The following is a 22,376-nucleotide window of genomic DNA, read 5'->3' on the forward strand; positions in this document are numbered from 1 at the left end:
CGAGTCTTATGTAATAGCGTGTGAATACTATTACATAGTAGTATGGGGTAATCTACTTAGTTAGGATTACACTATGCCACAACAGGCCTCACCACCCTCGAGCACATGGCCGTCAGCAAGTTTAAGGCCAAGCTCCTCCAACAGATCCTCCATGCCTTCCCCAATGCCCATCATCACCAGAATTCTATGCCTGTTGACTATTGCTCCCGGATACAGCAATGTCAGAAAAGCTTGCAGCCAGCTTTTGGACCACTGACGTATGGCTCCTGTACGTCAGGAATGCCATCAGAAGAAAAAAACCCAGTTTCTTTGTTTTCCACTTTGGGGCCTTGAGGGCCCCACCATTGGATTCCTGGAGCGATTTTACTTCGATCCGGCCCTTTGCCGCCCCTGCCTCCCTCGCCCCTTGCCCGGCCTGGCACCCATGTCAAGTGAAACCAGCTGCCCCAACGGGTTTTGTCTGCCTGTACAGTGAAGCTGTACAGGCCTGTGCCTGAAATGCACAAGTCATTTCAGCCACAAAATTTGGCAAGCTTTTCTGACATTGCTGTATCTACCTTCTTCTTCCGCAAAAAACTCCGCAGAATCATCCACACAATAATGACCCGAGTTCTAACCCGAGACCCAACCCGCCCCGACCCGGACCCGATTTCATCACCAGCTCGGGCAGTGCTAACCTGAATCTGACCCGACCCGCCCCGACCCGCAATTATATCCGGGTCGGGTTCGGGCACTGTTTTCCGACCCGAACCCGACCCGGTTTCATCCCTAGGGTCCGGGAGTCATGACGGCGAGTACACCCGTCGGGTGGGGCCCGGGGTGGATTAAAATGCCCGGGTGTACCCCGCGAGTTCCAGCGCCATGCTCCGATCCAGCACACAAACAACCACCAGTCATCCTCCACCACAACCTCACACCTTAACCCTGTGCCAAACGTCAGTAGCAATCTCCCCTTGAACCCTCGGAATCACAGTCTTCGCTTTAATTTCGTTCTCGCTTGTTCATTCAGACCCCACCAAAGTTCGTCATGGCCATCGCACCAATCACCGGAAAGCTCAGGAAGCGAATACTACTCGACCTCTCAGTCTCTTTAGGATTGGGAACCGCCGCTGCTTACACTTGGTGGTAAGCTTCAGATTTGCTAAATCCAATCTCCAAAAAAAATGACTGATTTACTGTTACTGGTCCTTCTTTTGCTTTACTGAATAGGTATGGCTATCACGTCCCTAAAAGTAAGTTTATCGCTGGTTATTTTAGATTTTCCCCTTGTTAAGAACACCCCATGCCGATTTTTTCGTCCTCCTTTTTTTCTTTTCACAGTGCGTCATCAACAGAACGTTTACGCTAGAATCAATTCTACGCGAGCCGAACAAGAGTCTTGATGGATACAGTGCCCTAATCCTCTCCTCTGTGACCCCGCGCCCGCCAAATGTTATTTTTTTGAAATTTCACCGCTAAGATGGTCGGCTTAATAGGACCCTACGCATGTGTGCTGTACATTGTTGGTCTCTACAGAGGTAGAGCAATCAAATGCCCCGGACAACTGCGTGTTGGCAACGAAGGGTAGTTACATTACGGATAACGGCAACGTAGCGGATTTTTAGCCATTATCGTTACAGTTACACGTAAGAGCGGTGCGATACATTATCGCACCGCCATTATTATTGTTATTTTATCCTGTGGTGCACAGTAAAGAGTCAGTTTGAGTGCTGAAATGGCCTTGGATGGCTTGTTATTGCATTATCCAAGCAATAAGTAGAGTAACGTCAGGGCACGTGGTGCGCAAAGTAAAGAGTCAATTTGAGTGCTAAAATGGCCTTGGATGGCTTATTATTGCATTATCCACGGCGTCGGAAAAAGACCTGGTCACGCTAACCAGATGGCAATTAAACGGCCAGTTACTCCTAACGTAATGGGAGGTGGTGGATACGTGGGTAGTAATTATTATGTTCTGCAAATAACACAGATAACACAATTAACCCAAAAGTTTGAATTATTTCCTCCAAGATTTAAAACACAAACACTCGGTGGCACATTACATATGGCATGGACAACGGTGAAACCAATACAATAGGGGGGTTCACATTTGAAATTTAAAAAACTTAAGGACACATTTTATGCTGTTCATGAACATTTTAAAAAAACTGATACATTGGACTGATTGATCAGTAACACCTGCTGCTGTGCATTTTATCAAAATTTTAAAAAGAAAATTTCAAAGGCCTTAAATTTAGCTCCAAATTTTGGTAAAATTCAATTGTGAACCCCCCTGATACATGTAACAGTATTCATCAATTGTATCAATTTTTGTGGCCAATACAGCCCAATACAATTACAGACCTACTTTGCGCAGCAGAGAAAAACTCTTTGCGCACAGAATGGACTGTCCCCTGACGTCGAGCCCGCTGTGCACGCAAGCCAAAAAATACTTCACACACAGCGACTTCCCCCGAAAGAAGGAGGGATTTTTTCAGGATTGTTTTTTTTTGATGGGGGTCTTGCTTGCCCCCTCCAAAAAATCTTGGATTTTTTGAAGGTATCCTCCATCATGTAAATTTTTTTATAATATTAATCCAAGAAATAAGCTCCCCCTGCCCTGATAACCCACCCCGGGGAATTTTGACCTGCCAAAACTTAAGCAGTCGGGTATGCAGCCCCTTGAAAAGAAAGTTCGAGGGGCAGCAGCTCTGGGTCCAGCTATGCCCCAGCCGCCGTGCCAATGGCCGGCATAGGCCATTGAGCGGAGTTACACACTCCCCCGATGACCGGCCAGCACATGTATGCATGTGGCAGAAATTGCCGGTCATTGAGGGGGTGTTGACTCCTCTCAATGAACGGGTCCGTGCCGGTCATTGAGTGGAGTACATACTTCCCTCAATGACCACGTCCGTTCCGGTCATTGAGGGGAGTGTTCACTCCTCTTGATGACCGGAGCAATCGGGACATAAGGGGAGTGTTCACTCCTCTCGACGACCAGAGTAATCGGGACATCAAGGGGAGTGTTCACTCCTCTCAATGACCAGAGCACTCGGGACATCAAGGGGAGTGTGTACTGCTCTCAATGACCGGAACGTCTTGGGCATTCTTGAGAGGAGTACGTACTCCTCTTGGTGACCTGGTTGCTCCGGTTGTTGAGAGGAGTGAACACTCCCCTGAATGACCGGACCGGACTCGGTCATTGAGGGAAGGATTTAGTCCTCTCAATGGACACCCTGTTCCGACCATTGAGAGGAGTACACACTCCCCTCGGTGACCCAATTTCTCCGGTTGTTGATTAGATGAATCATAACCAAAGTGTCCTTGGATTTTTTTTAATAGTTTTTGCTATATATTAAGCAGTCTCACAGAAACATCAGGGCTTGAATTATTTGGATTAATTAAAAAGACTTGTGCAATCCAATTTTTTTGCATGAAATTGATTTGAATGAGAAATATGGATTTGTTACATGCATGGGATGCAATGGAGTGGGTTTTCCTTAGCAGGGAATGGGAGATGCTTCACAACAGTCTACTTAGCCAGATTTAAAATCATTTTTGCCTGTCTAATATGGCTAGCCTGTCAAGGGGAGGGGTAATTGAAAGTGGCGGAATGGCCCTTGACCGGCCAGCACATGTATGCATGTGGCAGAAATTGCTGGTCATTGAGGGGGTGTTCACTCCTCTCAATGACTGGGTCCATTCTGGTCATTGAGGGGGTGTTCACTCCTCTTGATGACCGGGTCCGTTCCGGTCATCAAGAGCAGATTTATCTGTCTGGAGTTTGATCAATGTCACCGGGAGGAGGACCCCAGGGAGAAGCATTGGGAGTGGGCGCAGCAGGAATTGCCAGTTGTTCTGTGAGGGTACCACCTGCGCAGGGGCAAGGGGTTTGGTCAGAGGGGGCTGAAATTAACTGAGTCCCTCCTCTGCCTCCAAAGGAGGGACTTACAAAATTTTTTTTTTTTTTTGGGCATGTCAGGTTTGCTCAATGTACATGAACAGGCAAGAAGCCTGCACATCTATCAGCATTTTTTTTGTTATATATTACCCCACCTTAATTGTTAAGAAATCGGCTAGAAAGAGGTTAAGACAGGGGTCCCTAGGAGCATTGTCTCACAGATTGCAATCCATTTGATGTCAGTGTCATCAAAAAAAAGCAAAATTGCTTTTCATCCTCTGTACATACACCTGTCAGAGCTATGGAAAAAAAAGACAGATGTGTCACTGTTTTTGCATCAAAGGAACTGTGTGTACTTCACTTTCTCAGGGTACCTGGCGGAGTGTCTCACATGTAAACTTCTGATGCTGGGTGGTACAGCCCCAAACTTTTGTGAGGTTGTAGGCCAAGTGTAGACCTTCATCACGGTCTTTATGGTGCCACAATAGCTATTGTTTTGAAAATACCACAATAGCTATTGTTTTGAAGAAGTTATTGCCACTTAGGATTTTCTCTGCAAAATCTGAAAAACTTGTCACACCAAAAATGTCCATTGATTCAGAAGTCCTTCCTTTGGAGGCGGGTGCAAATCCTGGCCCAGGAGGGACTTGTTTAGCTAAGTTTGGGAGGGGGCCTTCGACTTGCAAGCGGTATGGCAGGGGAAGGGACCATGCGACCTAGAGATGGCGGCTGATACCCGGGTACCCAAAACAGGTGCAGGTACCCGGCTCAAAAATCCCAGAATCTCAATACCCGCACCCGTGCAGGGGGGCAGGGGCAAGTACCCGGGTACTTTTTGCAAGTAACCGCGGGTGCTGATGCCTTTTGAAGACTGTTGCATTGCTAAGAAGAAATATCATATATATATATAAATTTTACTCCTTCATTTTCTTGCCAATTTGCCTTGACTTTTTCTAATAGATTCTTTTGATTTTTGCTGCTTTGCCTTGTTCACCTTATTTGCCTTCCATTTATGCAACACTCCGGGTTTGATTACACCATTCTTTGAGTAAAAAGCCACGGCCATACCTTTTGTGACTGACGAAGGACTGAGCCGTCCCAAAGCTGAACAATTGTTTGATATTGATGGTTGTTGCTGTGGTAGATGTAAGGCTTTTGGCAAAGCAAACCAGAAATCCAGGAGAGGGAAGCTTTACCAGGACAGCTTAAGACATCAAGGGCCATCTGCAGCAGACCCTTGTGATGATTCCCTGCACACCTTTGTTGCATCCACCATTTGAGGGGATTCACCGGCTGACCATCAGCCGTCAAAGCTAACCTTCCAGCAAGCCACATGTGAATTGGATTGCTTGATGTGTTACCTCCTCAAGCTTTTGAGGCACCAATCAAACCTGCAAGAACTCTTTTTTGGGGCTGTATTACAGCAAGGTATTCAGGTTAGCTGAAATTGGAATGGATGGAGTATGATATACATATCCCATGTACTCACCTTGGGACAAGAGATTGGTGGTTGTGAAGACAATGGCTGGTGAGATACAGGTTTGTAATAGGTTTCCCACATATCACGAGTGAGCCTGATCAATTCTTTGATCCATTCTGGTTGCCACTTAGGGAGCTTGAAGTAGTCATCTTTGAACAATGGATGCAGAACTGTCACCAGGGGGGGGATGGTTGCACTCTCCAGAGAGTGCCAGATGGTAACTTCTTTCAGGAAGGCTGCCAGATGTGAGCTGTGCCTCAGTTTTAGCTCAGTCATGTGCTAGCTTGATTTTATGTTCAACTGATGTCATGATCAATCTCTGCTGGAGTCATGCTTGTATAATCTGATGAGTTAACATCACAGCATGAGGCTGTGGCACTTGAGATACTTCCAGGCTCATTTTCCTCTGTAACCATCAAAAATGCCATCTGTTGCAGCACTGAAATTCATGCTTAGTTGTGAGATTGCAAAAATTACTTCTTGGCAAGTACTCGGCACCCTTAGGGGAGTAATTCCAGGCTTACAACAAGTACTCATCTACGGGTGCCAGGATCTTGGGTTAAACAACAGGCAAGTATTTGGTACAAGTATTCACCATACAACTTCGACCTGTGGTTTGTCTTAATTTTTTGCCCTGCATTTGTTATGTTGGATTACACCTAATACAACATTACGACTGCTGTGCTGCAAGTCGAATTGACCTCTGAGGCTCTGGTTGGAGGAATTCTACCAATTGCACAGCTCTGACTGGAGGAATGCCTCCAATCACAGATTGCCTCCTCAATTGTAGGGATTCCTCCAGTCAAAAAGGTGTACCACCTCTTTGACTGGAGGAATCCCTCTGGGCTGGCTGTGGAGGCATACCCCCTCGGCCAGAGGGATTCCCATCAAACAGCTATGTACATCTCTTTGACCAGAGGGATCCCTCTGGTCAAGCAGGTGTACATACCTCTTTGACTGGAGGAATCCCTGCGGTCAAGGAGCTGTACAAACCTCTGACTGTACGAATCAAACCCTCCTGTTGGATTTATGTACACCTCTTTGACCGGAGGAATCCCTTCAGTTGAGGAGGCTTACACACCTCTGACTGGAGGGATCAATCCCTGCTGTTGGATTTATGTACACCTTGTTGAGCGGAGGAATGCCTCCGGTCAAAGAGGGGAGTCCACTCAAAAGCTGGATATGATGTGACATGTTCGCCGGGAGGACCTCCCTTGCTGAGCTGAATAAGCTTGCCGAGATGCAGGACTGCCCCTAACAGGCCCTCTCAGCCCAGCAGGCCGGGAGGATGCCTCTTGGTGAGCTGAAATACCAGCTCGCCGGGATGACTCCTCCCAGTGAGCTGGATACAATATATGAATCCAGCTCGCCAAGAGAAATTGCCCCCGTGAGCTGGATACATGGGTATCCAGCTTGGTGGGGGAGGTACTCCTAGCGAGCTGGAGACCTTGCTTGCCAAGCTGGATATATATATATACCCAGCTCGCCAAGAGGACTCCTGGTGAGCTGGATACTTTTGTATCCAGCTTGCCGACAGGGCTCCTCCCAGAGAGCTGGATATAAGTATATTATATCCAGCTCAGTGAGGAACGACATTGCCCATCATTTCCACCCTCACATTTGGGCAAACGTGAGGGAGGACATGTCAAGCATGGCTCCTTGTGACATTGCCTACAAATGTCACAGGTGCAAATGCCGTCGCAGGGAGCCCTTGGATGGCAAGGTTGTACCGGCCATTCAAGGGAGTGTCTCCCCTCAATGGCCAGTACAACTCAGCTATCAAGAGGAGTTCACACTCCCTTTGATGGCCGAGTTGTACCAGCCATCAAAGGGAGTGTGCACTTCTTTTGATGGCCGGTACAACCCAGGCATTGAAAGGAGTGTGAACTCCTCTTTATGGCTGGTACAATGCGGCCATCAGAGGCAGATTCCCTTTGACAGATGGGCTTTACCGTCCATTGAAATGAGTCTACACTCCGTTCAATGGCTGGTACAACTCAGCCATTGGAGGGCTTCATTGGCGGATTTGCACCAGCCATCAAACAGGGTGTGTACTCACTTTGATGGATGGTACAGCTCGCCTGTTGAAGGGAGTCTGCCTCTGATGGCTGAGTTGTGCCAGCCCTCACAAGGAGCTTGGACTCCCGCTGATGGCTGAGTAGTACTGGCCATTGGAGGGAGTACACACTCCTTTCAATGGTGAAACATCTTGGCCATCGGAGGGAGATTCCCTCCAATGGCCGGATGGTACCTGTCAGCGCCGGTCTCTTATGTGACTCGGTGCTGATGGGATTTTTGGTTGCGGTCCGCGGCGGTAAAGTAGCGGAAGCAAGTTTAGGGTCACACTATAGCTAAAAGCCAGTGGAAGAAAGTCCAACTCGACGCCGAGAGGCGGAGGGACTGGCACCCTTTACGTAAGTAAGGGGACGCGGCGAAAATCAGCCAAGCGCCGTTGCGGTATAAGGAGTAATCTCACTTATCTTCTAGGTTACAGGTGTGATAATAACACCTGTACCTAGGGGAAGGATACACGAAGAGAAGATAAGGCTGTAAGGGAAGAAAAGGTTAGTAGATTATGTATAAACCCCACTCACTGTATTTTCAGTAAGGTACACGGGTTTGTATGGCAATAATCTTGGTGGGAGAATCTCTACAGGGGAGAGACCTCCCTTTTTATATTGCAGGGATCAGCTCCCTCCTTTGAGTCAAGGTCCTGAAGGATCCTTAACTCCAAGGAGGAGTGATCACGGAATTCAGAAGGGGATTTACACAAATGGGTATGTAATCTCCCCATTTGTACATAAATTGAGCTTAATCAGGATAAATACAGAGAGATAAGATTATCTCTCTCTGTATGTACAACTATGTAATCAGTGTGAAATAAGGTTAATTACATATTCAAAAGAATGTGAAATATCTAATAAGTACATAATAATAGTACATATGAATAAAAGGTACATAATTAATGTAATGACAGGGAATTGAACTCTTGACTTCATGTACATGAGTCAATTATTAAAGCAGTCTTTAACCATTAGGTTATAAGACATGTACTATACATTGTAGACACATGGACTTAGTGTCTCAGTGTCTGACATTCGCCCCCACCAAAAAATTACTCTTCAAGAGGAATTTTTAGATCTCTTGGAAGCTCTGAATTGCCTAAGCAAGACTTGGCTGTTGCTGATATTCTCAGGTTCTAGCCATAGATCTTCATCTGGTTGGCTATTCTTGAACCTAACTAAAAACAACTTGCAATCTTTTCCCTGCTTCCTTACAGTGAAACATCATTTTTTGGAAACATTCAGAGCTAGGGTGTAAAGCAATGGTTTTAGAGAGCAAGAAATCCTTAGGCATATTTGGGATCCAACCTCTTTCGAGTTCAAAAGGAGTGATTCCTGTTGTGGAATGTTTGCTTGAATTATAAGCAAATTCTAGAGCAGGCAAGAGAGATACCCAGTCATGTGTATATCCATCACTGGTCTTGAAGTCTACTCCATAGGCACAATATCTCCTGATCATATCCTCTAAAGTTTGGATCATCCTTTCAGCCAAACCATCTGTTTGAGGGTGGTAAGCAGTTGAAAATGCCAATTTGGTTCCAAGGATTTCAAATAAATTTTGCCAGAAGTCTGACGTAAATTTCGGATCTCTGTCACTAATAATTACTCTAGGACAACCAACATCACTAACAATGTTGTTCCAGAAAATCAAAGCTATGTCCATAGCACTGCTATCCTTATAACATGGTAAGAATCTGGCTCTTTTGGAGAATCTGTCACAAACTACTAGGACAGCATTATAGCTTTCTGACCCTGCAGGGGGGAGTGCTGTAACAAAGTCCATGTTAATGACTTCCCATCTTCCTTTAGGTTCTTCAATAGTTTGTAAAAGACCAAGTTTCTTACCTGTAGACCTATTTTCTTTCTGGCATCTGTCACAGGAGTCACAGTACTTAGATACTTGGTTTCGCCATTCAGGCCACCAGGCTAAACCTTGTACTCTGTTGATGGTTCTTTCCTTGGAAAAGTGTCCAGCAGTAATGCTGTCATGACATTCATTCAAAATAATATTCTTATGATCATCTGATATGAGTACTACTGAAGAATTATGTTCTCTTCTGTGGTACAATAACCCATCTAAGAGTACAAATCTTTCTTCTAAAAAATGCTTTTTCCAAACTCCTTCAAGTTTCTCTACAAGACCTTGATCTGAATGTTTAGATTTAAGCAGCTGGAGAAGAATAACTGTGTTTTTGTTGGACTCATAGCTCTTCTCAATTAAATTCCAAAATGAACTGGCCAAACCTGAGACAGAGACTGCCATTATTGGTTGAGTGTCATCAATAATCTCTTCTTCAAAAGCAGGATTATTTTTGTCATTAGGTAGAGCCCAATTAGCAAGACACTCAGACATCCTCATGGGAAAAGGCAGGATAGATGTAACTGGAACAGCTGTTTCTTCATCTTCTGCGTCATAAGCTGGATTATCTGAATTGTTTGGAAGAGCCCATCTAGAAAGTCCATCAGCATTTTTATGGATAATACCATCTCTGTGAATTATAGTCATAGACCCACGCCATTCTTGGATGGAAATTTGCCATCTTAGCATGTGTCTATTTGGTGTTTTCATATTGACTAAAGATCTTAGTGCAATACAATCTGTGATAACATCAAATTCACAACCATCTAAATAATAATAAAGCTTATCAAGGGCCCAGACTAAACAAAGACACTCTAGTTGAGAAGCTCCATACTTTTTCTCTGAGTCTTTGAGTTGTCTGAAAATAAAGCAAATGGCCCCTTCAATAGGTTTATCATCAATTATTTGGATTTGGTGCAATGCTGCTCCTATTCCTTCCATGCACGCGTCGACGTACAATATGAAGCGTAACTTAGGATCTGGATGGAAGAGCAAAGGAGCATTTGTTAAAGCAAATTTAATTGCTTCATAAGCGGCTACGCGTTCTGCAGTCATTTCAAAAACTACACTAGGGCTACACAGTTTATACAGGCTGGAAGCCATAGCTCCAAAATTTTTAATGTGTAACCTGTAATATCCTGCAAAACCTAAAAACATTTGCATTTCTTTTAAGTTTTGTGGTATAGGTTTCAAAAGAACTGCAGCTACTCTGTGCTTGTCAATTCCTAGAGAAAGTCCACTAACAATGTGTCCCAAGGCTTTTAACTCAGAAAAACCAAATTGACACTTGGAAAGTGAAATTTTCATATTCATTTTGGTGACTTTGTTTAGGACTATTTTTAATCTGCACAAATGCTCATCCCAATTATCAGAGAAGACAATAATATCATCTATGTAGATAATGAGCCAAAGCTGATTCAATTCATTGGCAAATTCACTATCCATCATTCTCTGAAAATGTGATGGTGCATTTTTAATACCAAAAGGCATGCACAAATATTCAAATACACCTAGATGGCAGACTATTCTCAAAAATTGTCTGCTGTCTGGGTGAATAACATTTTGGTGAAATCCTTTAAGTACATCCATGCAAGTGATGTATTTAGAATTATGCAGTTTACTTAAGGATTCCATAATTTTAGGCATAGGGTACCTGTCAGGATTAGTATAGGTGTTAAGTGCTCTGAAGTCTCCTACTAGTCTTGACTTGTTGTTATGCCAGGCAATAATAACTGGTGTAGTTATATCAACTAATTCATTTGCTCCCACTTTTCTAATTACTTTGAGCTTAAGTAGAGCCTGTATATGTTCTTCTAAAGCTTCTCTGCTTCTAGGACTAGCAGGATATGGTGCTTTACGAAGTACTGGGGGATAAGGTCTATCAATACTTAAAGTAATCTTAACCTCATGGTCTTTAATTGCGCCAAATGGTTCTTCTATATTCGTGGCAAAAGCTGATTTATTGTCAAAAAGTAATTGAAATAATTGTTTTCTCTGAATTTCAGAGAGATTTACATTTATTTTAGAACTCTCAATTACTTCTTGAGTGAAAGCTTCTTGTGATGATTGAGTCATAGCTACTACATTGTTTTTATCTTTCACAAATTGATGTTTAAAGTTATCTGTACCAATTTTGAAATAGCTGCCTGAGTCATTCATAATAGAAATTTTAAAGTGACTTAAGTAGTCATTTCCTATTATGAAGTAATTGACAACTGCATTTTCAATAACAATAAAATCAGTAGGGAAAACATAGTTGCCAAACTTAAGATGCACTTTAACTATTCCCAATGTGTTAAGCTTGTCTGAGCAACTGTGGAATTTGTCATAAGATTTTGATATGACAAATTTTTCCCAATCAGGGCAGAATTTAGATAAATAATTCTGTCCTACAACTGACTTGAAAGCTCCAGAGTCTAACAGGACTTTACATGTTTTTCCACGACGTGTCATGGAAACAATCTTATTGCTACCACTGATAGGTGTGATGAAATAATCCAAAGTGTTAGGAATTACACAGAGGACATTTGGATCAGCCTTCTGGTTTCCAGAATCACTTTCTGAATCTGCTTCAGGTTTTTCTGTGTCATCCTCATCACCTATAGCAGCTACTTTCTTGGAATTTTTAGGGCAATTCCTTGAAGTATGCCCTGTCTTATCACAAGAATAACATTTGACTTCAGTATTGGACTTAGTTGAATTATCCTTATTTTTGTCTGATCCATTAGGATTAGAGTAAGTTTTGCCATTCTGCATATAGCCAGGTTTTCTCTTGCCTATGTTAGTATATTCTGCAATATCTTCTAAAGCATTAATAAGAGAAGTTAAAGTCTGATTGTCTTTCATTGCATTTTGAGCAGCAAAACTAACATCTCCTTCCATCTGGGTCAAAAGCTTAAACATAAGACTTTCATGATTTGTTTGAGGTTCACAAGCCATGATCCTTTTATACTGTCTTGTGACCCAAGTTGCTGCTGGTGTAGTACCAGGAACAAATTTGTCTTTCTGGTAAATAATAAGAAGTCTGTGTCTCCATGCTGGAGTCCCATACTTCTGATTTATGGCATCTTTCCAGAAGGACCAAGGTTTATCTCCCACCATAGATCTAACACTGGAAAACCATGCATGGGCTACACCAGTGAACATGTTTTTCAATTTAGAAGTAATAACAATGTCCTCAATTCTAGAGTCTTGTTGAATTGTATCAATCCATTCAATAAAGTCTACGTGATTATATTCTCCTTCTCCAGAGAAGGTAGGCCAGGCTTCGATTTTAGACAAGCCTTGTAGTATAAATTTACTGGACTCTTGAGAAATATCTTGTCTAGTTGTTATTTGGGGCTGGTGAGGAGTAGTCATAGGAATTTCAAACAATTCATTTAGTCTACCAGGGTCCATTTCTGTTTTGGTCTGGTTAACATTGAAAAAATTCTCCTTTCCTTGTTGTTTGGGTACTACTTGTGGAATTTGGCCAGGAGAAAAGGTGCTTGTGTTATTTGGATTAACATTTACATTACTTGATGGAGCACTGGACTTAGTAACCAAAGTAGTGCTCAGAGTTTTCAACTCTTCCAATTTATCAAGTAAAGTAGAAAAGCGCTCCTCATTCTTCTTCTCCATTGAAAAAATTCTCTCATTAATGTCTTTAATAGGTTGTTCTCCTATTTCTACAAGGAAATCAAGTTTGTCATTGACTTCTTTAAGGAGCTCATGCTCAAACTTAAGTTCAGAGATTTTTTCATGGCAAGAACAAATTTGCTCTGGATTTTTATGACTGTTGGAAGTTCCTACAGCAGGTGGCAATTCAACAGAATGACATTTCTCAACATTTTTCCCTTTATCCCTGCTGGATTGAGCAGTCAGGTTTGAAGGAGGAAAAAAGTCAAGAGAATTATTGTGAGAATTTTTTAAAAGAGTTTGTTCACTCAAGGGTTTCAACTTATTGACAAACTCATTCAAATGTTTTTTATTGTCTTCCAACTTATCATAGACAAGTGCAAAGAGATTATCAAACGCTTTTTTAGAGAGGTCTTCTCTCTTATTAAGTTTGACCAAAGTATCTCGAATGTTTTTGATATCAGTAATAGAGACAGTTTGTTTGATTACCATGTCAAGCTTAGAAGAGAGATCTTTACAAGTTTTATTTGTATCTACAACAAGCGGGGATTGTTTCTACAAATATTCTACTTGAGGTACCGCTCTAACAATTTGTTGCAAAGTAGCGATAGAGTTATCGGAAGAAAAAATGAGAGAGCAAAACTTCTGCTCATACAAGTCGGATTGTCTATTCAATAAGTTACCCAAGCTAATAGTTACATCGCTGTTAACCTGTTTTGATAACAAAGAGCAGTTAGAATCAACTACCTTTTCGATACTTGTAAACAAGTTCTTAAGGATTGGGATGAGCTCACCTGAGGTTAATCCTCGAGCATCTGCTTGTCCTCGGGGTGTTGATGATGATTGTCGTATCCGGCGTTCTGATTGCGCAGAGATTCCAGCGCTTGATATTGCGCTTGGGTCGTACGGTTGAGGCGGATCATCTCGTAATGTATGGACATTTGATGAGAGATCCGCCGGCGCTCTCTGGCGTTGGTCGAGTTGTAAGGTTGATGATTCCTCGATTGCGCTGGAGGAGGGATCCAGGGGTCGGATCGGCTCTGTCTGGAGTTTCTCCGGCCTCTCCCCCTGCGATTTCCTCCCGACGGAGGGTTGCGGCGGTTCTGATCTGAACTCTCGGCAGCTCTTGGGGGAGGAGGTTGAGGAACCGTCGCCTGTGGATACTGGGGCGGAGGCGGGAGGGAATTTATGTTCTGAGTCAAGTTGGCCGTATGCTGAGGAAGCGGCCAAGCTGTCGACGGAGGAGTGTCCGTTACCATCGGTTGGTGGCTGGACAGCGGAGGGAAATGGAGCAAGGACTTCTCTTGCATCTGAGGGGTCATCGGCTCTAACGACGGTGCTAGAGGAGTCGGGCTCAACTCTTCCATAGGTTGGGGACCTGGGGTCGGAGTCGGTTCTTCGCCCCTCTTCCTCATATACATCCGGTGCTTCGGGCCGGATTGGTAATCCTCCCACTCCGCTTCGATGTCCCAATTCCCGTACAGTATTCGGAATTGTTCCGGACTGATGATATGAACGATCGTCGAGTTGAGACTCTTCGCTGCCTCGAGGCACAGGATCATCATGTCGTCGTCCTTCGTCTCCTCTGCTAGATTCCGGCCGTCCAGTTGACTTTTCAGTCCCTGGAGCATCGGGTGGATTCTGGGGTTGAGATTTTTTAGCATGTCGGCCCCTAGGGGCCCTGGTAAGATCTTGGGCCTCGAGAAGAGCTGGGCGGTTGCTCCTAGTACGCGAGCGAGACGAGTTGTTAGAACTCATCTTCGGTAGTTAGGATAAAAATGAAAGAAAATGCTGACCAGTGATGATATCTAAATCACTACTGTCAGCAAGTTGATGAGATTCACGAGTATCTTCGGAGCTCGGGATGATTGACGAAGTCGTAGAGTAGTTCGATACAACAGTTCTTCCCCGAGGGACGAAGTAATTCTCGAGCTTCTCTTTCGTCTTCGGATCGAAGGTACCGTCGTCAAATACGGATTTTTTACTCGAAGATTCACTTAGAGCGGGTTGAGAGGGGTTAGATTTCGTCTTTGACTCTACAGTCGTGGAACCTTGAGCAGGTTTGTAAACCTTTTTTATTTTAATCTGAGTGAGAGAGCCAGGAGTGTCTCGATCAATAAGCTTAGAGACTGGTTCGTTGCTTTTGAAGGGATCAGCCGATGGGGCGGCCTTCTTCGCTTTTGGTTTCGTCACCGTAGGACCGGCGGGGTTAGCCGAACCGCTGGGAAGATTGGGAGTTTTAAGGAAGGGAGAAGGAGGACGAGCGTTGTTATCGACAGGCTCCAAGTCCCACTCAGAAGGGACGACAGCTGGGCTCTTTGGTTTGCGAACTATTTTTGGTTTCTTGGGGGCCGCTACCGTTCGAGAGCTCTCTGACGCTGCGGTTGGGATCTTCTTGACAGGTTGTCTAGTGATCGCAGGGACCGGATCGGAGGTAGGAGTGGTTGAACGGACGGCTCCAGCGTACGTAAGCTTAGAAGTAGACACTATTGAAACGCAATAGAAAGATTATTGTTAGATGGTACCGAAGAAAAAAAAACACTAAAATGTTAGATGATCTCTTACTGTTTATGATGCAGGATCAGGTGAAGAGTTCGGAGAGCTCAGTCGTTTCAGTCAAGAGTACTGGTTATCGTGCGATGACCGGAAGCGAGGCTCAAGTCTGTGAGGATAGCGAGAAGAACTCTTCATCAGCCAAGGTGTTAAGTATGAGCCGACCGTGATCGGGGAAAGAGCTATAAAAGTTTCTAAGAGAGGAGGGTTGTCTTAGAAACGGCGACCGGAGTCGGAGCGGACTTTTAATGTAAAGAGATTCTTTATATGTAAGAATTATATGGTTTGCTGGGTACACAGGAAAAGATTCCCGGCCAGACCCCCAATTGTCAGCGCCGGTCTCTTATGTGACTCGGTGCTGATGGGATTTTTGGTTGCGGTCCGCGGCGGTAAAGTAGCGGAAGCAAGTTTAGGGTCACACTATAGCTAAAAGCCAGTGGAAGAAAGTCCAACTCGACGCCGAGAGGCGGAGGGACTGGCACCCTTTACGTAAGTAAGGGGACGCGGCGAAAATCAGCCAAGCGCCGTTGCGGTATAAGGAGTAATCTCACTTATCTTCTAGGTTACAGGTGTGATAATAACACCTGTACCTAGGGGAAGGATACACGAAGAGAAGATAAGGCTGTAAGGGAAGAAAAGGTTAGTAGATTATGTATAAACCCCACTCACTGTATTTTCAGTAAGGTACACGAGTTTGTATGGCAATAATCTTGGTGGGAGAATCTCTACAGGGGAGAGACCTCCCTTTTTATATTGCAGGGATCAGCTCCCTCCTTTGAGTCAAGGTCCTGAAGGATCCTTAACTCCAAGGAGGAGTGATCACGGAATTCAGAAGGGGATTTACACAAATGGGTATGTAATCTCCCCATTTGTACATAAATTGAGCTTAATCAGGATAAATACAGAGAGATAAGATTATCTCTCTCTGTATGTACAACTATGTAATCAGTGTGAAATAAGGTTAATTACATATTCAAAAGAATGTGAAATATCTAATAAGTACATAATAATAGTACATATGAATAAAAGGTACATAGTTAATGTAATGACAGGGAATTGAACTCTTGACTTCATGTACATGAGTCAATTATTAAAGCAGTCTTTAACCATTAGGTTATAAGACATGTACTATACATTGTAGACACATGGACTTAGTGTCTCAGTGTCTGACAGTACCAGCCATTGAGGAAGATGTGTACTCGCCTCAATGACCGGTATAATGTTGAGAGTAACTGGGTGACACGAGACTAAGAGAGGTTGACAAGGTGTCAAGGACATGGTCCAAGCACAGTGATCAGTCAACTTGTAATAATCATTCAGTGAGGAAGGATAACAGTAAGAAGAACAACTAGACTATATACATGTATAATATAGGCTAAGTTGTGGGTGTATAGGTTAAAAGCATACTACATAGGGAAATGCTAATACACTATCTCAACACACCCCCTTGCTGATAACTCTATACAGAACAAGTTCTACTTGTCCAACCTTCACATACCCAGATCTTAAATGGCTTGGTTAGGCCAAAGGGGTTAGTCAGGACAAGCAGCTGTCAGTACATTCAACCACACTGAGAAAGGCAACAATTTTTATGAACCAAGGTAGAGATCCATCCTACACAAGCAGCAGGGAAAAGCATTTTTCATCTAATATATCCAACATGTGGAGGGTAGGAATTACCTATAAGGCTAGACCGGAGTTGCCATTGCCAGAACGGTATTGCTGTGTATTGATGGTGTGGGGTTTGATCATCAAGAAACAGCCAAAAAAAATTAATCTGGTCACCTTGGGAAAGAAATGTTAAAAAAAATCACTTTAGCAGTAAACCAGAGTCACATGAGGCGGTTACACAGGCTAAGGAAGGGAAATAGTAAAAGAAATGAGTTGCTAGGGGCTACCAATGATCACTTGAAGCCACTGAGGATTGCTGGAGACCATCAAAAGTTGCTGGAGGCCGCCGAGGGTTGCTGAAGGCTATCGGAGGTTGCTGGAGGCCGCCGATAGTCGCTGCAGGCCGCAGAGGGTCGTTAGAGGCCACCGATGCTCTGGAAGCTTGAACAAGTCTGCAGACAGTTGATCGGGGTCGGAGAGAGGCAATCGAGGCTAGAGAGAGTCAATCAAGGCCAGAGGGAGTTAATCGAGGCGAGAGGGAGTTCCTGGCCGGCGTAGATGGCTCCTGGCAATCATGGACGGTCCGGGCGAGCTACGAGAATTCCTGATGATTTGGACGAGCTCCGAAGGGCCCTGGCGAGTTCGAGCGCACTCAGGTGAGTACCGATGAATCCTGAAAGGTTTTGAAGGGTTCCAACGGGTTCCAAAAGGTCTTGACGAGTTCAAACAAGTCCTGAGATGGACCAGACAAGATCCAATGAGCCCCGATGAGTACCAACAAATCCTGAAGGACCTTGACGAGTTTGAATGAACGGAAATGTTGCTCGAACAACTCCTGATGATCTCCAAAGACTTCAGACGGCAATTACGAGTTCCAAGAGCAACCACGAGTCCGCGAGCGACAACAAGTCCCAACAAGTCCATGAGCAACAACGAGTCGGAAGCCGAGTAGTGCCGCAAACGGGGGGGAGGACGGGGGTTGAGTTTGAAAGAAAAAAAAAAGTCCGGAAGAACGAGTTATACCGGTGGAAGTGAGTGTGTAAAAAAATATAAAGGTGCAACAGGCGGAGCACATGGGTCTCATAACCTGTTGAGAGTAACTGGGTGACACGAGACTAAGAGAGGTTGACAAGGTGTCAAGGACATGGTCCGAGCACAGTGATCAGTCAACTTGTAATAATCATTCAGTGAGGAAGGATAACAGTAAGAAGAACAACTAGACTATATACATGTATAATATAGGCTAAGTTGTGGGTGTATAGGTTCAAAGCATACTACATAGGGAAATGCTAATACACTATCTCAACATATAACTCGCTTATCAAAGCAAGTGCGTACCCCCTTTGATGGTTGGTCTAACCCGGCCATCAAAGGGAGCACACAGTCCCTTCAATGGCCAAGTTGTACCGGCAATTGAAGGGGACGTGTACTCCCTCTGATGGCAGGGTTAGACCAACCGTCTAAGGGGGTACACACCCCCTTGGATGATTGGCACAACTCGGCCATTGAAGGGTGATCCCCTTTGACAGCTGAGTTGTACCAGCCATCAAGAGGAGTCCACACTCCCATTGATGGCTGTCTTGTACCAGCCATCAAAGGGAGTACACACCCACTTCAGTGGCTGGTACGACTCAACTACCAAAGGGAGTGTGTACTCCTCTTTATGGCAGGATTGTACCAGCCATTGGGGGGACACACTCCCTTCAATGGCCGGTGCAACCCGGCCATTGAAGGAGTTTTCCTGTGATAGCCGAGTTGGGCAATGAGGCTATATGTGTATCCTCATTGCCCAACTGCATACTTCTACCCTCTGAAGGTCGAGGCAGCTGTCATCTGGTCCACCGCAAGGTTTGGCCAAACATTGTGGTGGACAAGTTCGCAGTTTGCCCCCACTTTCAAGCATTGATCAAGGCACACCCCTTTCTGGAGGCACATCCACACCCACACCCTTCAAAAAAGTGTGAATGGCCTGCCTGAAAGGAATCCCTTCAAAGGGGCAATTCATGCTTCCATCTTAAAAATTTCTTGTCTGGTTTACTGCCCACTTTTGCCTCCCTCATGAACTTGGAGTTGTAACAGGGAGTGCATTAATTGTCCAAAATCTCAACTACAAAATTAGGCCGATTTTTGGTAAACAAAGAGTAAGATTTTTTTACTTCACAATAATTGACAGGTTGCTGTTAACTTGCAAGCATTAGGTTTCCTATGGACTCAGATCTGGCAGGTGCTTGCAACACCCACAATTAGTCTGAGTGAGCAAGGCCCAATCAGTAATAACAACAACAGTACAAATTTGGTTCTGAGAAAATGTGACTACAAGATGGCAAACAGAATAGTGTTTCTTCTAAACTGTTATCCATATGCCAAGAATGGGACTTGGCTATTATTTTGGGTAAAATATTCACAGCACTTAGTTTGAGTTATTTCCAAAGACTTGCATAGTGAAAAATACAAGTTGACTAATCAGATGACAAATATAATCATGTGGGTATCAGAGAGTCATAGAGTCTTGCTTGAGCTTGGCTTGAAACGGCTTCAACACCACAATCCCTCAAATGCATCAAGAACTGAAGAAAAGTAGATTGGAATTTGATTTAATGCGGGAAAGGGATGACCTTGTAACATGTTTGAGGCTTACTTGGCGACAGGCTCATCTATGGTCACATTGAGATTGATCAGACCCCCAACAAATACAATTATGATGGGCTAAGGGTAAAAATAACATCAGAAGGAGTCACTCATGAGTTCAGACTGGGATACAAATAAATTCAGCAAACTGTCCCCCCAGGCATCAGGGCGACTTGAGCATGAGATACACATGAGTTGAAGTTGAAATTAGTACTGGCATTGGACTGATATTAGACAACTCCAATGACCAAATTACAGTCTGGCACTCTCTGGAGAGTGTGACCATTCCCCCCCTGGTGTGTAGAAGCACCATCAGTAAAATAAGAGATCAGCAGTAATTATCAAAAGCATACCCTCAGAAACCCTGTATAATTGAGAGCAGTCGGTCAGAGTATAGTACTTATTGGTGAGCTGAAGTCCAGCACCGCAGGCATTTCTCAATGCCGGGGGGTAATTGTCGCGCTTATCCAAGATGGCGGAAGAAAGATGGCTAGTAATCTGGTCAATGAAGACAACAATGTTGGCAATTCGAGCAGCTCCACGCATTGAGACCTGAAGATTAAAGTCATAAAAAGGTTGAAGAACCTCAACAAGTTCACGGGCTAAGTTGAGATCTTCCCGGTGGATGTGATATTGTCGCGCTGGACCGTGGTGTTTGTCTTTCTTCAACTCAAGGCTTGAATTTGAATAGTATCAATCAGCACTGACAGTTGAGGTTGCAAGTAGGAAAAAAATTGACTCACATTGCTGCTGAGCATCGCAGTATATCTTTCAATTGTTCCAGAGTTGCATTCCACCGGGTCCAAATGTCATGCCCAACATTATGTGGTTTTGAACACTCACAATCCTGACAGATTTCTTTGAAGAGAGTTTTTGAATTTGGAGACTTATTCAACTTCCTGGAAATGGCTTGGAACTTCATTTCATATCTTCAGTAATTGATCAATCAAATTATTAATGAGTTAGAGATGGTTGCTTACCTTGGCTAAGGTCTCCTTGCAAGATTTGGAAGTGTATAAATCGTCCTCATCCTTGTTGCTCAACTCAATCACATCGATGTCCTCTAGTTCAATCTCATCTTCACTGATGAGCTCAGCGGCCAACATATGATTGTCCTTGCCTTCTTCACAGTTGTCATCATAGTCATGATCTGATTCATCAGTAGTAAACCTAAGCGTGAATGTTGTGGTGCGCAGTATGGTTCAGGCTGTGAGGGAGCTGCACAACTCAGTTTCAGCAGCGGCGGCGGCATCTTGAGGCGTCTCAGGATTGCGTGCTCTTGACTTATAGCCTTGTTTTTTTTCCTGTCTCTTTATCTTCCTGCTTCTATTCCCTTTGTTCAGTCTTTTCTTTCTTTTCTTCTTCTTTTCCCTTTTCTTTCCTTTTCTTTTCTTTTCTTATCTGCGCGCGTTGGATGGTTACAGTGTGGAGGGTTTGGTTGTGTTGTCTTGTTTTGTTTTATTGTTTCTTGTTGTGTTTTGTGTGTGCGTGCGTGTGCGGGGCGTGATGACGGGTCCGCAGTGCGCGGCGCCTCCTGGAGTCTGAGTTCGCCCACGAACTCAGAGGAAGGGGGGCATGGAACCTAGCAGATCCCAGGAGGAATCCATCAGAATCTTATTGCTCATTATCCGGCGCCCTCCAAAGCGCCATCCTGAATCTTATTGATCCTCTCGATCTCTCTTCTTCCTTTCTCCGTTTCTTCTTATTCCCTAAAAATAACAAAACCGCCGACAAGCGCTCAACGCCGTCGTGAAATCTTCCCCACCAACCTCATCGCTAAGAGATCCTCACTGCTCTATCTGACCAGACACCAGGAGGGCACTTTTCCTCAAATTTTCACCAACCCTCCAACAGCTGCCGCCAGCCACTGCACGGACGGAGTTCCACAATGTGTAAAAATAAGTCACAGTACCAATGTCGCAGAGAGCTCATAATGAGATTAAAACTTACAGTTTTATTTGTTCTTCTGGATCTTCATATTCCTCATTATTGTCAGATTCTTGGTCCCGATCATCAAGTGAGCTCGCCGCAGTACAATTGCTTTTGTGGCTTCCAAATGGTTGCAAAATCACCTGAGCAATCAAGTTCAAGATGTGAGCAAAACAGTGGATCCATTGAAATTCACTTTTGATCCCAGGCCATTCAAATGATTTGATTGCTTCAATCATGGTCTGGTTGTTTGAAGCGTTGTCGGTCACAATCCCACAAATCTATTAATTGTAAAAATAACTGATTGATTGGCAAAACAAAAATGAATAAAAACCAGATCAATCAAAAATCTTACCATATCCTTCACATCAAATTTCTCAATGATAAGCTGTACTATTTCAGCCAGATAGAAACCCGTGTGGCTTTGTTGCAGCTTGACAAAGTCAAGAGGCATTGCCTCCAAGTGATATCCACCAGTGTCTTCTTCAACTAGACAATATATCACTGTACCTAGTATATTGAAACCATTTGGGGACTGCCACACGTCTAGCCTCAAGTACATTTCACCCTGATGGTTCTAGATTAAGAAAAGAGGGGGTATTTAATGAGGAGAGGATTCAAGTACATAGAACATTAAGGAAACTTACCCAAAGTGATTCTATTATTGTCTCCTGCATGGCGGTATATAATTGAGCTATGTCCTCCGATACAGTTCTGCATGCCGGTAGATTCTTGTGGACCACCAGGTGCAATAAGTGT

At 44.0% G+C, this 22,376-nt stretch overlaps 1 protein-coding gene across 1 annotated transcript; it reads left to right on the forward strand.

Annotated features, from left to right (window-relative positions):
• Positions 1–1,027: 1,027 nt before the first annotated feature.
• PtA15_1A290 (uncharacterized protein) lies at positions 1,028–1,382 on the forward strand (the record flags this gene model as incomplete). Its single annotated transcript, XM_053165302.1, has 3 exons — positions 1,028–1,125; positions 1,210–1,232; positions 1,321–1,382. 3 exons carry the CDS (start codon positions 1,028–1,030, stop codon positions 1,380–1,382), a joined length of 183 nt encoding a protein of 60 aa, XP_053016507.1.
• Positions 1,383–22,376: the final 20,994 nt, after the last annotated feature.

This window comes from Puccinia triticina, chromosome 1A (genome assembly GCF_026914185.1).
Source record: "Puccinia triticina chromosome 1A, complete sequence".
Taxonomy (NCBI): Eukaryota; Fungi; Basidiomycota; class Pucciniomycetes; order Pucciniales; family Pucciniaceae; genus Puccinia; species Puccinia triticina.